The 14,882-nt window shown below is 40.7% G+C and overlaps 1 protein-coding gene across 1 annotated transcript in view; it reads right to left on the bottom strand.

Moving 5' to 3' along the window:
• Positions 1-9,238: 9,238 nt before the first annotated feature.
• Positions 9,239-14,882, bottom strand: part of LOC109290918 (catenin alpha-3-like) — a 793,541-nt gene continuing 787,897 nt past the window's right edge. Inside the window, exon 4 of the mRNA XM_019507738.1 lies at positions 9,239-10,228. Coding sequence (XP_019363283.1) covers positions 10,037-10,228 — 192 coding nt within the window. The 3' untranslated portion in view covers positions 9,239-10,036. The remainder of the gene's footprint in view (positions 10,229-14,882) is intronic.

Below are 14,882 nucleotides of genomic sequence, written 5' to 3'. Positions count from 1 at the left end.
CCCCATACCTGCCCCCTTCTCCACCACATTTTCCCCCCTGCCACCTGCCCCCATGCCTGTGCCTGACCTCTGCCACCTGAAGCCCCCATGCCTATCTCCCCACCCCCAGTCCCTCCTTCCAACTTACCATCTGCTGCTCTGCTTCAGCTTCAGGGCAGGCAGCAACAACAGCCCCAGCCTGGCCCCATTCTGCCCAGTCAGGAAGAAGCAGTGGTAGCAGCTGTGGTCCCAGCCAGATCAGGACTGGAGGGGCCAAAGCAGAAGGTAAGCAGTGCAGGGGGAGGGTACAATCTTACCTGTACTCCCCACAAGCTACACAGGCAAGTCTCCCCCATATGCCCCACCACCAGTGCAATCTCTCTCACACTCTTCTGCCATACAAGCCACCCCAGCCTGGGTCAGGCAGTGGTTTAGCTCTGGCCTTGGCTCCAAGCCTGGGGCTGAAGCTGGAAATAATCCACCACCTGTCCTGGGCCAGTATTCAAATCTAAGACAGGTTTTTGCCCCATGTTGTTTGGGGGAAAACTTCATCTTGTTTGTATATATGTATATACATGAGTGTGTGTGTGTGTGTGTGTGTGCGCGCGCGTGTGCACACAAGCACACACACACATCTATCTGTCTATGCCAATTTAACAATCTAGTAAGTTCTATATGCATGTATGTATGAGTGTGTGTATTAATCTAATATATTGCATATATATCAATCTACTACATTCCTGAACAGAAGGGGAGGATAGAAAAGCCATTTGCAGTACCCTACAGAATTCAGAGTTCTTTAAGAAGAACATTATTTAGTGATGCTTTTTGGGGCAAAAGCTGCATTATAGCTTCCTTGAAAGGGAAAGGGAGCCTGCCCACACTAAAGTCATGTATACATGTTGACATAAAGGCATTTCTGCTGCATGTGCCTGCTTAATCTAACCTGCAATATATCAAATGCTTAAGCAGAATTCACTCCACAGAAAATCAATTTTCTTGGCCTTGACAATACTGAACAAAGTGATTAATCAATTGTTAATCAATTATTTTTTTTGAAAGCGTAAATTTAAAAAAGTAATCTCACAGACATTTAAAAAGATAAGAGAAAAGGCTGTTTATTCTCTTGCTTTACAGACCATAGTTGATTTCCTAGACATACTGTAGTTGCTGGATCTTGCAGCCAAGTGTGTTAGACAATGAGTGATTTGAAACAGAAGTGTGGAACTAACGGAAACAAACACAACCCCAGATAATAATCAAAATGAGCTTTGTGCACAAGATATTCCTACACAGCTGTAACACCAGAACTGTTCATTGGCTAACATAGCACCTGCTCCACTAACACTCCCTTCCTTTTGACTAAATCAGTGGAGTCATCTAGACAAAACCATTCCTACTCATAGCCTTTACTCTTCAGATGACAATTAGAGAGACAGACCCAAAAAGTACAATGCAATGTTGAAACCTTAAGCCCAAAGTTTTGAAATGGATTAGTTATGCGGGGTGTTTGGGTGTTGTAGGTTTAATTCCAGATACTATAAAAGCAGGAAATTGAACGAATATTTATTTCGGTTGGGTTCTGTTTGTGGTTTGGGTTCAGGTTCAGATATGCACAATCAGTTCAGGTTCAGTACCAGTTCAAGCTACCAAAAGAAAAAGAAAAATTGTGATTCATGTACTGGTTTGAACTAATTCAAATCAAATTTCTTTCAGGCATAGGATAGAAGTAATTTACTAATTTCAGAATAAGAAATTGGCTTTTAAAACAAAAACATTTCTTAATTTGTCATACTTAAGAACATTACTTGTATACATTTTAAATAAGTATGACAAATAAGAAATGTTTCTGTTTTAAAAACTCTTTCTTATTCTGAAATTAGTAAATTATAGCAGAGTTCGAATATGACAGAGCAGATATTAGAATATATTGTTTTAGTTTGCTCAAACAAATTGCTCATGAAAAAGCAACGTTTTGACAACACAAAAACCTTGCCGAAGTCCTGTAAAGTTAAAATCAAACTTTTAAGAATTAGTGATTCTTAAAAACTTTAGTAAAAACTTAAGAATTAGTGATTTCATATATTCAGAGGAGTGTTTCTCTATCTCATTCATTGCAAGAGTTCAAAGAAAAATTTGTCCTGCAACAATATATTGAATGTTAGTTTCTTCAAGTGATTGGACAAGGCATATGCCATTATCCACTTCCATTAAAATTAGTTTTACCTTGATTTCTTTTTTCATTCCTTCTCAAATGGTGGCAGGAAGAGTGGCAACTTTGTCTTAGATATTTTCAGCATTCACTGTAAGTTTTGCCCCAAGCCTTCTAGAAGGAGTTGACAATTTTGTGAAATCGTGAATCTTCCAGCAACTGAAATGGTCTTCCATTTACAATAATTAACTCTAGATGAGTATCCAAAAAGGTAGCTTCATAGCTTCATCAATTTTTATTGTAATTGCCATCATTTTTAACATGGTGTTCAATGTACCATGTGTTGTAGTTGACTTCTTGGGTGTGGGTTCATCAGGCCTGCATGAATGTTATGGTCATTTCTTATTTATATTCTGTATTTCATCTTTTTATAAACAAAGTACCTTTCTGTATAAGCAACATGGTCTCCAGACATGACTGAACTGCACTCTGGTTCTACAACTCAACACATAGCTTCTTTTTTTTTAACACTGTCATATTGAAAGAATTTTCTCACAGGATTTTGCTGATTTCTTCCAATGATTGATTATCAAACACTGAAATAAATTATAATAGTTTTATAAAAACAAAATATATAATAATAGTTTTATAAAGAAAAAGCAAATGGTTTAGGCCAGCTGCATAATTCAGAATCTAAACAAGTGTGATTATGATTAGCAAAGTGGTGGCAAAAATGTCTGAGTAATGGCTGAGAGATATCACTGCAGAAGAGGAATATAGCACTGCTCCAGGCTATCTGTCCATCAATCATGATTAGATGGGGTGGCTGAACAAATAGAAATGTTCTGGGCATGGATGGAGTTTCATTAGAGTTTGGGGGAGCTTAGCTCCCACAGTGTGAAATGTATGAGTGAGAAACTGAATCTGGGGCTGTTCTGTACTTTGGGAAATGCATTGCAGCAGTCATATTTTGCTACCAGGCTTCTGTTGCTGTCTGAAAGAGGCAACATACCAGGGAGCAGTTCCCACCACACAGTTGACATTATTACCCAGTAGTCCCCACAAGAGTGCCAAAAATCTGTTAATTCCCACCCCATCCCTAATAAGAATTCCCCAGTAACAGTGAGATGGAGCAATGTCCCATTCCTCCAAATCAGCAGCAAGCCTAGCAATTCCTCCCCTCTCAACCTCAATGGTGTTGTACAAACGATGCCTTCTGACCCAGTATTGTCAACTCTGGGGGAGTAAAAAGTTATTTCAAACAAGCTTTCAAAATCTGTTAAATCTGAAGGGAAACATTCTAGAATTCTACAAGTAATTAAGTTTCACTACTTATACATAAGGAATGACAAGCCAAGTCCAGATATCTTGGGTCTGTCTCCAGAGTCAGTCCATTTCAAAATAGAAAGAAACCTTCCCTTTGTTCACACGGTGGAAGGTGGGACCTCTAGGTTGGATGGCTATATTGCCCCCTTAGCTAGGTGGAGAGTACAACCTGGGGTCCTTGGCCACTCTATAATTGGCTGGAACAGTGGTCCATTTTCCCCTGGTGTAACAGGTAATCCCATATCTGGATTGGGGGGGGTTCCATTTGGTCACAAGTTGAGCAAAGGAATGTAAGCTAGGGAAAAAAGAAACACAATGCCTTGGGTTCCTAGTAGCAAGTGGTAAGGTGTGACCATTGTTAGACAAAGTAGAGGTGTTATGGAAGTACCGAGCTCCTCATATGAAGAAACAGGTGAGGGCTTTTCTGGGGCTAGCTGGTTATTATAGAAGTTTTGTACCTCATTTTGCAGACTTAGTAGTACCCTTAATAGAGATAATAATGGCTGGGGCCCCAACCAAGGTGAGGTGGATGCCGGAGCCAGAAAAGGCATTTCATGCAGTGAATGTTTTCAGCCCCTACTATATACACCGGACTTTAATAAACCCTTCCTGGTGCAGACAGATGCATCAGATATGGCTATTGAATTGGTATTGGTCCAGAAAGAGGAAGAGTGTCATATAGCGTACATAAGTAGAAAACTACAGCCACCGGAATGGAATTACGGCATGATAGAAAAAGAGTGTTTGGTGATTAAGTGTGCTGTTGAAACACTCCTATATTATCTTTAGGGTGAAAGTTCACACTGATCACAGATCACGCACCTCTATGCTGGCTGCAGAGCATGAAGATGGATAATGCTAGGCTGATGAGATGGGTCCTTAGTCTGCAACTGTGTTGTTTTGAGGTGAAGCATTGCCCAGGAATTCAGAAGGTAGGTGACAATTTCTTCTTGAGACAATACAAAGAGGAAGAGGGTTTGGGGGAAAAGGAAGGACCCCAGACAAAAGAGATGGGGGGTGGTATAACAGGGAACCCTAGCCCTGTTATCAAGAAACAGGGAGGCACGTTTAAATCCAGAACCTTCTGGGCATGGCCAGCCGGTTGAGTAGGGGTTAAAGATCAAGCCGTGCCACCTGGTCAGGTGACAGGAAGGGGAAGGCCAGAACCATATAAACTTCAAGTGAAGAAGGCCAGGGAGACGGCAAAGAGGGAGACTCTCAATGACTATGGAGCAGCTGCAGCAGCCTCTTTAGGAAGAATACACCACACTGTGAGATAGAAGCACAATCACATAAAGTAAGCGGGCACTTTGCCTCTTTTATTTTTTTTATTATTTTCATTGTAAGGCCATAGGAGCCTATGGTTTCTGTTTGATGTTAAAAAGCCGGTGGTTTGTAGCTGAGGTTGTAGGGGAGAAGGAGACCTCATTAGCTCCCAGGGGTGCTGTAACAGAGGTCTCAAGAAGCCCTGCTGCCCTAGGGGTGCAGCACTAGGGCCACAAGCCCAAAGTCGCTTGAAGGAGAGACAGAAGCCTTGAAGCCAGGTCCTAGTGGGTGGACTTAAGTGAAAGGTCCTAACTACAGAAAGAAGGGCAAAGCTGGAGGGGGCTGAAACCCCAACAGCCTTGCACCACAGGGGTGCAGTGTAGAAGGGCCAGTAGGCCTGGTGTTGCAGAGAGTATGGAACAGAGGGCCTTGTGCCTGAGCAAGTTAGAGAGCTAGAGCCTCAGAGTCAAGCCCTGATTGGTAGATTTTGACTGACAGGCTTAGCTAGAGAGAGAGGGGGTAAGCCCACAGTGGCTGAGACCCCAACATAAATAGAAATTTATAAAACGTCTGTGAGGCATGGGGTATGTCAAGGGGAGGTAGGAGTGTGCATTTTTGCCCTTAAGTCAACACCTCATTATCCTAGGGGTGGTGAGCCTGAAGTCTGTCTGGGAACCTGTTGGTCAGCCTCTCTCTTTCTTTAGAACCAAGTAACATCAATTCATGGCAGATGAATAAAGGGTGGTGGGAAGCTGATCCACAGAGAAGGAAAATCCATCAAGACTTGACAGGGGCACACTTACCGGCAGATAAAAAAAAAGGCAGCTGAAGATGGCACCCTGTCACACAGACCCACTAACCTATCAAGGGGCCTTGAAAGCCAATGAGCAGATGAACAACAAAGCATTTGTTCCTGACAGAATACCAGCTGAAATGTATAAGCATGGTGAAGAAAGCTCTGTCAACAACTACATAACTTTATTCTGAAAAAAATCTGGGATCATGAACAGATTCTCCATGACCTGAAAATTCCAGGATCATAACCATATTCAAGAAAGGAGATAGATTGGATTGTATCAATTACTGTGGCATTGCACTCCTGCCCATAGTTGTGAATATGCTTGCCCACATTCTCCTCAATAGATCACTCTCCTAGCTGAGGAGGTTCTATCTGGGTTCCAGTGTGGTTTCAGAACACTCCAAGGTACAATAGATATGTTCTTTGTTGCTAGACAGCCACAGAAGAAGAGAGATCTTTATATGGTCTTCCTTGCCCCAACTTTCATTCAACCAATGGAGGGGCCCTATGGAAGATTCTGTTCTGATGAGATTTGGATGCCTGCCCGAATTTGTTACCATTATTAGAATTCTTCATGATGACATGACGGGAACGATCTTAAACTGCAGCTCAGAAACAGATGCTTCACCATTAGAACTGGAGTCCAGTTCTGCATAACTTCACCAACACTTTTTTCCAAACTATATTGTGGCTACTCTGCATTGCATTGCTGATAGACTTTCATCTGGAGTCAGCATCCAATATCACATAGGTAGGAAACTCTTTAACATCAACTGGTTATGTGCCAAATTCAAGATAACTAATGCCTCCATTATTGACCTTCAGTACTCTGATGATTTTGTCTTGTGCAACCACTCAATTGTAGAGCTTCAAACCACTCTCAACTGCTTCTGTGAAGCATATGAAATGCTTGGAGACTCACTGTAAACTTCATGAAAAGCAAAATACTTTGCCCACTTACCCCAAACCAACCAGCTGTTCCCCCACATATTACAATTAGGGGACACTTCTTGGAGAATATTAAGTATTTCCTCTACCTAGATAGTCACCTTTCCCAAAAAGTAAACATAGATGACTATATTAAACATTAAATAAAATATGCCAGTGCTGCCTTTGGATAGCTCTAAAATCATGTCTTTGACAATCATGACATTAGGGCACAAACCAAATTTCTTGTCTACCAGGCTGTTGTCATCCCTATCCTGTTGTATGGGTGTGAAACTTGGGCAACATATCAGAAACACCTGAAAGCTCTGGAACATTACCATCAGCAATACCTTCAGAAATGTCTTGATATCATTTGGAGGGACAAAAGAACAAACACCAATATTCTCACTAAAGCATTGAAGCCATGTCTATACAGCACCAGCTCCACTGGACAGGACACATTGTAAGGTTGCCTGACAAAGAGCTCCTGAAACAGGGCCTATACTCCCCAACTCACTAATGGTCACTGCTCTAGAAGTGGGCAAAGAAGAGATTCAAGGACACCTTTAGGTCCAATCTGAAGAAATGTGATATTAACTTCAGTACCTGGGAGATTCAAGCTCTGAATCATCCCCAGTGACACCATGAAATACAATAAGGTGTCAACCATTCTGAGCAAACTTGCCTCACTACAGAGGTAGATAAACAAGAGAGACAAACCAAAAGAGCCGTGACCCAACATTACCAGGAACCATTACTTCCCCCTGGAATGGTTTGCCATGCCTTCAGTCAAACATACAGATCTCAGATTAGCCTCTTCTGGGTTCACTGATGACTTCCCTTTCTACTGGATGACTGTCATCCTTGTGTCAATGGGATGTCAATAACAATAAGTAGTTTGTCACAAATAAACACAGCACAGGCAACTCCTACTCTTCTTCATCCCCACGTTCCCCCCCCCTCCCTTTACATTTGTGGGCTGGTCTCCATCTGTTCCCATTTTGTTCCAACATTTCAGAGAAAATGTGCTACAACTACATGAAGTGTCAATCAAGTTTTGGCAATGGGCATTTGAAACTAGATGGTCAGTGCAACATAAAACAACTTTAAGGCAATAGGGATTGTGAATAAGAGTCCACTAACTGAGAAAGCAGTAGTATTTACAGTTAACTACATGCATTTAACTAATTTTTCCTGTAAATAAAGACTAAGGAACCAAAAAAATTGCAAGTTCAGAGAAAATACTAAGAATTCTCTAGAGCTGAGGGGTATGCTTTTCTGGTAGCAATCTCATGTTTATATGTTATTTTATTTTTGTGTATCATAATCAATCAGCAGTTTTTAGTTTGAGGAAAAAACATTTTTATATGTAGTCAGGGCAGATGTGGGGGGGGTGCACTAATGCACTTGTACTCCACTTTGAGTCCTGCTCCACCCAAAGTTTAAAACCAACTGCCTGGCAGTGGCAACAGCATTTCTGTTCAGGCAGCAGTGAGAGGTAAGAGCATCAATTGAATTCATGGCTCACTAAAATTTATCTTATTCCTTCTGAGCTCTTCATTCTACAGGTGTTATCAAGCCTCTGTCTTAATGGTCTTGATGTTTAACTTGTCAAGTTAACCTTTCTTCTGCAATTCTGCCATATGTTTGCTGCTTCTTTTAATAACACTCCTATTCATGGGCAACTGGTGCTGCCTCAGTGGAGGGGGCATGTACCCCCTCCCACCCCAGAACCAGTCAGCAACCAGGAGCTTCCCCTCCCCTGGCCAATATCGCAGACCGGGGGGCACGTCCCTGTGCAGCAAAATTTACCAACCCGTGAGTGGCCACAGCACTCCCAGAAGTGGCTGTGGGGCTTCCGGAAGTGGCCGCAGGGCTACATCCGGTACTCGCACTCCCTGGCCCGTCACCTGAGTGAGGAGTGTGGCCTGACAGGGGATGCACCAGCACTCTAAGGGGGTGCATGTGCATCCCCATGCACCCCCTACGTGTTGCTACTCCTCCTATTCCACAGCTCTGCAGACTGTTGTGAATTCATTCCAATAAAGTTATATTTGTTTTGCTTCAATCTTAAACTGAATAATATACCCCTAGACCCCTAGTATATTAGGAAAGTTTCTAGTTTCTTTTTACCTGGAAAATAATATATGTTGTGTTATATGAGATGATGCACCACACCATCTGCACTCCCCCTTTTCATCCCAGGTATATAGTTTGAATAAAGGCTGAACCTTTATCAAGTTTAGTAGGATAATACATATTATAGTTCAGCTCTGGTTCAAGTTCAAGTCCAAATACTGATTCAAACTAGGTGTTTGGTTCAGCTTAATTTTCAGTTATACTCCCTGTATAAAAGGCCTGATTTTCAAAGGCTAAATGTTCTGCTGCTTCCAAAAAAATCAGGCATTGCCCGGTAGTCTCAGATTAGGTACCCAGAAATGGATAGTCATTTTTTGGAGATTTAGGAAAATGCTTAGTTTATATTTTATTTTGTAGCACACTGTAAATAAGACATTCTTTTGAACTAGAGAATCATAAATGTAACGCTTATTTTCTAATTACAGGAGCATGTGAAAAAACACATAAATACAATATTCTCCTTCCACTTTAGCCACCTGTGTATCTACTTATCTTTCATTATCTGCAAATCAATCAAGATGAACTTTTCTGGTTTTGAGACAGAACATCTTACTAAACACTTTCCAGCTATAAAGAAAAATCCTCTCCTTTTTGCATTACTAACATTGCATAGAAAAGTAAAACATCACTAGCACAGACCCTGCATGCATTTGAAGTAATATACTTGTGAGATGACAACTTTGGCATTTCCACTATTTAATGTTTAAAGCACTAGTGCACACACGCACAAGTAATTTAAACCATTTGAAGGATCTCATTTAAGTTAACAGGTATATATTTAAGTTTATTCACTTACATAAATAAATACTTGCAGGATTGAGTGTCAAGACTCATTTATTTCTGTTCTGCACATTTCTAAATATTAGATAATATTTTGTTCTTTACAAATAAAATTATTTTGTGATAAAAATGAATTTATTTTGAACACATACAATCCATGTAGACAGCTCCTTACCCTTCCTTGAACTTTGGGCTCCATATAGCTATAGGCTTCCACTCACCTGTGTCAACTTACAGGCTCAAAGAGTTAAACTGTATGCCATTCTCTAAATCAGAATGTTTAGTTGTATACTTCATATATCCCTGAATGCCAGAAATATTAAGAATGAGAAAAGAAACAATAACTAACATTAACATGGTGTTTCCACTTGTATAGTTTCAGATGATTGCAAAGGATTGCTTGTTATGGTCATGCATTTGAACTAATGACAAAGGATCCCTCTGTGAAAAAACTCTCTTTGATTTCAATACAGAAGAAAAAGCCCACTGGTTTCCATGTCATGTGTGGACAAGGCCACATAAACTTACAACTTAGAGGTATACATGACGTAAAAGTAGAAAGCCTGTGTTATTATTGAACTTAGCTGTTCATTCTTTGCTGAAATACCATACATAATTATGTTATCAAATCAGACAGCAAAAGAAAAAGTACAGTAGGTGGTCACTTATCAAATATATTCAATCCAATGCAGATCCATCAAACCTACCTCTACAAGCCTGCTGGTGTGTTCTCGAAAAATAGCAGCACAGTCCTTCATTTCTTTTTCCCTTCCATTTTTAGCAGCTTCAATAAGAACTAGAAGTGGAACAGTGGTATCCAAGAAGGAGTCTGAAACATGGTCTATTATAGCTTTACGGAGCTGTAAAATAAATCACCATCTGTCTATCAATACATCATATTATATAGTGTGCTATGCTTATCTCTATTAATTATACCAAATGCTATAATCATTGTATATGGATATTTTATAATCTTAATGACAAGAAACAGTATTTGTGCATTTCTTGGTATCCCTATGAGAATTGTAGCATATGAATGGAAATGACTAATACTACAATCTACCTACTTCAAAAAGTAGTACTAAATCTTAGGGTTGTTATAGGAAGATATTGTTTACCTATGTGTGTAGACACATATGCATACATGCACTTTATTATGTTCCTACTTCAGCAAAGCATTTTAAAACAAGTGTAAAATAAATACCATTGAAATCAGTGGAGATAAACCTATATTTAAATTCTTTCTTGAATAGGGACAGGCTGCTGAATAAAAATGATTTGTTAGCAAACTAAACTGATTCTCCTCTCCTCACCATTTTTCCTTAAAAAGTAGACTTCAGGAAAGAAGGATATTCCATTTTACAAAAAGGCATTCTAGTGTAATGGTTATGCTCATTTATATACAAGAACTTCTACTTAATGTATTTTCATAACTGCAAAAATAACCAAATGTTTTCTACCTTGCTGGGAGAACCAAAAATATATTTGATTAGATAAACTGTAGATTTTTATGGTAATTATACCAATGAGATCACCCATTATGCCATCTAATAATAAATTAATAGAGCAAGGAGAATAATAAATGAGTCTGACGTCCAATTTTCCTAATTTGCATTAATTGTTCTTGAACTTCTTGTTTAAATTATTAAACGAGTGTATCATTCTGCTACAAATTAGTTCTCTTAAATTAGATTTCATATAAGCTTATAACTAATGGTTAAGGAATTATTCCACTCAGAGTATATTTTCTAGGTTCTAAATCTACATGGAAAAATGAGTCATTGTGATCACACTCTAGGAAGTACACATATTAAAATAATACATGACGTAAACACAATTATTGATTGCACTAAGGTCCCTAATGTAATACATATCCTTATTTGTGCTTTTTATTAGTGAATATAAAATATATTGAGTGCATCAGGGAAAAAGAAAAAGATCCTTTAAACTGATAAGCAGAATTTAGTTCACTCCCCAGACTAGTACTTTTCTATAGTGTTCTAGCTCCAGCATTTTTATATGAACTTTTAGCACGGGCAAGTGTGAAAAATAGACTTTCTTATGTCATTAGCCTTCACATGATACAGAAAATAGATCCAAATTGAGTGCTAATAGTGTAGCAAAACCCCCAGTTTTTCTTTTTTTCGTTTAAAATGCATTCCCCCCTTCCCCGACTGTTTCTGACTTTTTCTCTCCCTGTCTATTCCCTATAGATAAGTAAGCTAAGATGTAGGATAAGCTTTAACATTTTATTTTAGGTAGTAAATTTTATTTTTCTCTCCCCTCTTTGCAAATAAGTGCCTTGCTATTTTGATACAGATATCCACTGTTTTATACATGATAATCATAAAGTTTGTATTGATTTTTTTTTTTACTGCTTTTATATTGTGCGATTACTGTTTTAGGCCTACATATGTAAGACAGCGTAAGTCATGTTAAGTTTCCATCTTGTAATGTCAAGCCTCCCTCTTATCCCCATGCTTGGTTGTGTAACCTGACTCACACCTACCCCTCCTATGTAACTTGGTTCTTGAATGAATGGGGATGAATGAGGGTGCTTGAGAGACAATGGCAGTAGATCTAAAAATAGCTCCCTCTGAATGACCAAACCATCAACACCAATACCTGGACCAACGACCCAGCCCTTGGAACCACCCTCAGCACTCAAGAAACAAAAGATGAGGCAACCCACCATTGTGCAAAAGCTGCACATGCTCAGTAAGAACACCTGGAAGGAACCCTCTGGAACAGGACTGACGTTGCCTGGACAGGCCCTCCCCACAGGAGATCAGAGGTAGTCTGCCCCATAAAAAGGGGTAGTGAAGACTGACTCCTTGGGATGCCCTCTCCACATGGACCAGCACCATGCCACATCTCCTATCCACCCAGAGGCCCTGCCGGATAGGTAGCTATCACTCCCCACCCTCTCTTCAACCAAGGACTTGGACTCTGCTTCTCTTTCATACCTGGACTCCAACCCTTCCACTGAGTCTATTTCTCCTGCTGCCATTGTGAGTGTTTGTGAGTGCATGTGTGTGTGTGTGTGCGCACGCGCGTGTGAACCAATAACTTCATGGGGTTGTGTACCGTGTTGTCTGTTTAATAAACCTGTTATTTTGACCCCTGAATTGGGTTTTACTTTACTATGATACAGCCCTGCTCCAATCTCTGCTCCTTGTCCCTCCAGGTTCTGTCTCATTTCTCCGTCTCCTGCTTCTGGCTCACTGCCACCTCCAACACCTGTCCTGATCTCCTCTCTGCCCCCAAACCTCCTGTTTCTTCGCCACTGTCTTATCCCCACTGCCTTTTCCTTTTCCCTTGAGCAACCAGGTTTCGGCCTCAGTTTCTTTCCTGGCTGTCTCCTCCTTGCCACCACTTATCTGTACCCCCCAATATCTCAGCTGTCTGCCTCAGTTTCCAGCCCCAAGCTCCCAGGTTTCTGTCTCTCTCTTTTCTGGCTGTCTCCTCCTTGCCACCAGGCTTTTTTTTTTATTCCCCTCCCATTCACTAGTGACCTCAAGTTAACCCTGGGGCTACTTGATCTAAAGTAAACCCAAGCCTCAGTTCCTCAGTCAGCTTCTCTCTAGTCCTCCAGTTCTAATTCTGGTTCTGGCAACTTTCACTCCCTACACTTTAACCCTTTCTCTCTCACCAGTGTGAACTGAAGAGTGCGTGTGTGTATGTATATATATGCCATTGTGTCCATGATTTATGAATTAGCGATCTGTGTATGTGTACTGAGTGTGCGGGTATGGACAATTGATTTTTGTCTAACTTTTGGGGCGTATAGTGTATATGGTTGAATAGGGGATAAGTATTCCTGTGCCTAGGCTGGTTTGGATGTGTATGTGCATGAGCTGGTTGTGTGTGTGTGTGTGTGTGCGCACGCGCATGCGCACCTAATTGATTTGTGTGTTTGTATATGTGCGATTGTGTCACACCCTCCTGTCTAACTGTGCAATATTGACATCCTGAGAGTTGGCCTGATCCCACAGGGCAACAATAGAATAACTTTTGTGTTTGACAGGACAAGATTTAAATAAAATTCATCCACTGATTTTAGCAAATACTTGCCATCTGACATCCCTAGCCAAAAATCTTGACTTCAATAGGCATTGGGTCAGACCAAATTCAAGACAAATTTTGGGGGGGGGGTTTCCAATTTATTTGGATTCAGTTTATAATGTTATGTGGCCTGAATTCCTTAGCTTGCTGCCCACACAAAGAGGTCCAGGCTATCAAATCCCACTGCAGGATTGATTTCTTAGCATACATATTCACCACGTACCCAAAATTGTTTACTCTGCAGCTTAACAACTGAAAAATAAAAGGAGAATAAAAACATTTTACTAGCAACAACTAAATACATTAAGGCACTATCCATGCAAAGAGACATACTTAATTGTATGTGTGAGAGTTAATAGCTTAAGAATGATATTTAATAGGCCTGTGCGAAGTGGCTAGTATTAGCTTCAGAATCGAATTTGGCCAGTTCGGGGAACAGTGATTCAATTCAATGATTCAAATCACTGTCCCGAATCAATTCAGCCAGATCTGATTTGGAGATTCAGCTGCTGCCTAATCTCCAAATCACCCAGACCCATCCCCTGCCTGCCTGCCCCAGCTCTGGCCCTTTAAGGAAAAATATCCCCAAGAAATCCTGGACTCACCAGTTCCTGCCTGGCAGGGGGCAATCCCCATGACAACCCACTTCTGGCAATCCCCACTGCCCCCTGCTTCCCCGTGCTATGTGGGGGCTCTTCCACAAGTCCCCTGAAACCCCACAGCCACTGCAGGAGCTCATGAGTCTGGGGGGGGTTTGTTTGTTTTTTTCTTAAAGGGCTGGAGCTGGGGCATGTGGGGCAGCTAGAAGGGAGGGACAGGATACAGCTGGATCTGGACAGGTTACAGGGGTAGGTGAATGAGAATAGGATGGGATTCAATACTGACAAGTGCAGGGTACTACACTTGGGCAGTAAGAACCAGCAGCAAAACTATAGGCCGGGGAACTCCCTTCTTGAAAGCAGAGTGGCAGAAAGAGATCCTGGAGTCATTATCAATTCCAAAATGAACATGGGCCGCCAATGTTAGGAAGCAGTCAGTAAGCCTAACCGCACCTTCTTGTATCAAAACCCCCAGTTTTTCTTTATTTTTCTTGTTTTTTATTGCATTCACTCCCCTTCCCCAACCATTTCTGACTTTTTCTCTCCCTCTCTATTCCCTATAGATAAGTATAAGTAAGCTAATATGTAGGATAAGCTTTAAACATTTTTATTTTGGTAGCAAGTTTTTGGTTTTGGATATCCACTTTTTCTTATTGTAGTATTATTAGGTTTGTATTGATTTTTACCGTTGTATATTGTATTATTATCATTTTTGTATTTATTTTTATTGTTTCAGATGGATATTGTATGGTTTAGGCCTGTGTTTGTAAGTGAACCAAAGTCATGTGAAGTTTCCATTTTATATGTCAAGTCTCCATCTTGGGTCCTCTGCCCGGGCATCCCCTGTGTC

Source organism: Gavialis gangeticus, unplaced genomic scaffold (genome assembly GCF_001723915.1).
Source record: "Gavialis gangeticus isolate Ggan-Ray unplaced genomic scaffold, GavGan_comp1, whole genome shotgun sequence".
Taxonomy (NCBI): Eukaryota; Metazoa; Chordata; order Crocodylia; family Gavialidae; genus Gavialis; species Gavialis gangeticus.
Note: the sequence above shows the minus strand (reverse complement) of the source record. Positions and strands in the feature narration are given on the sequence as shown.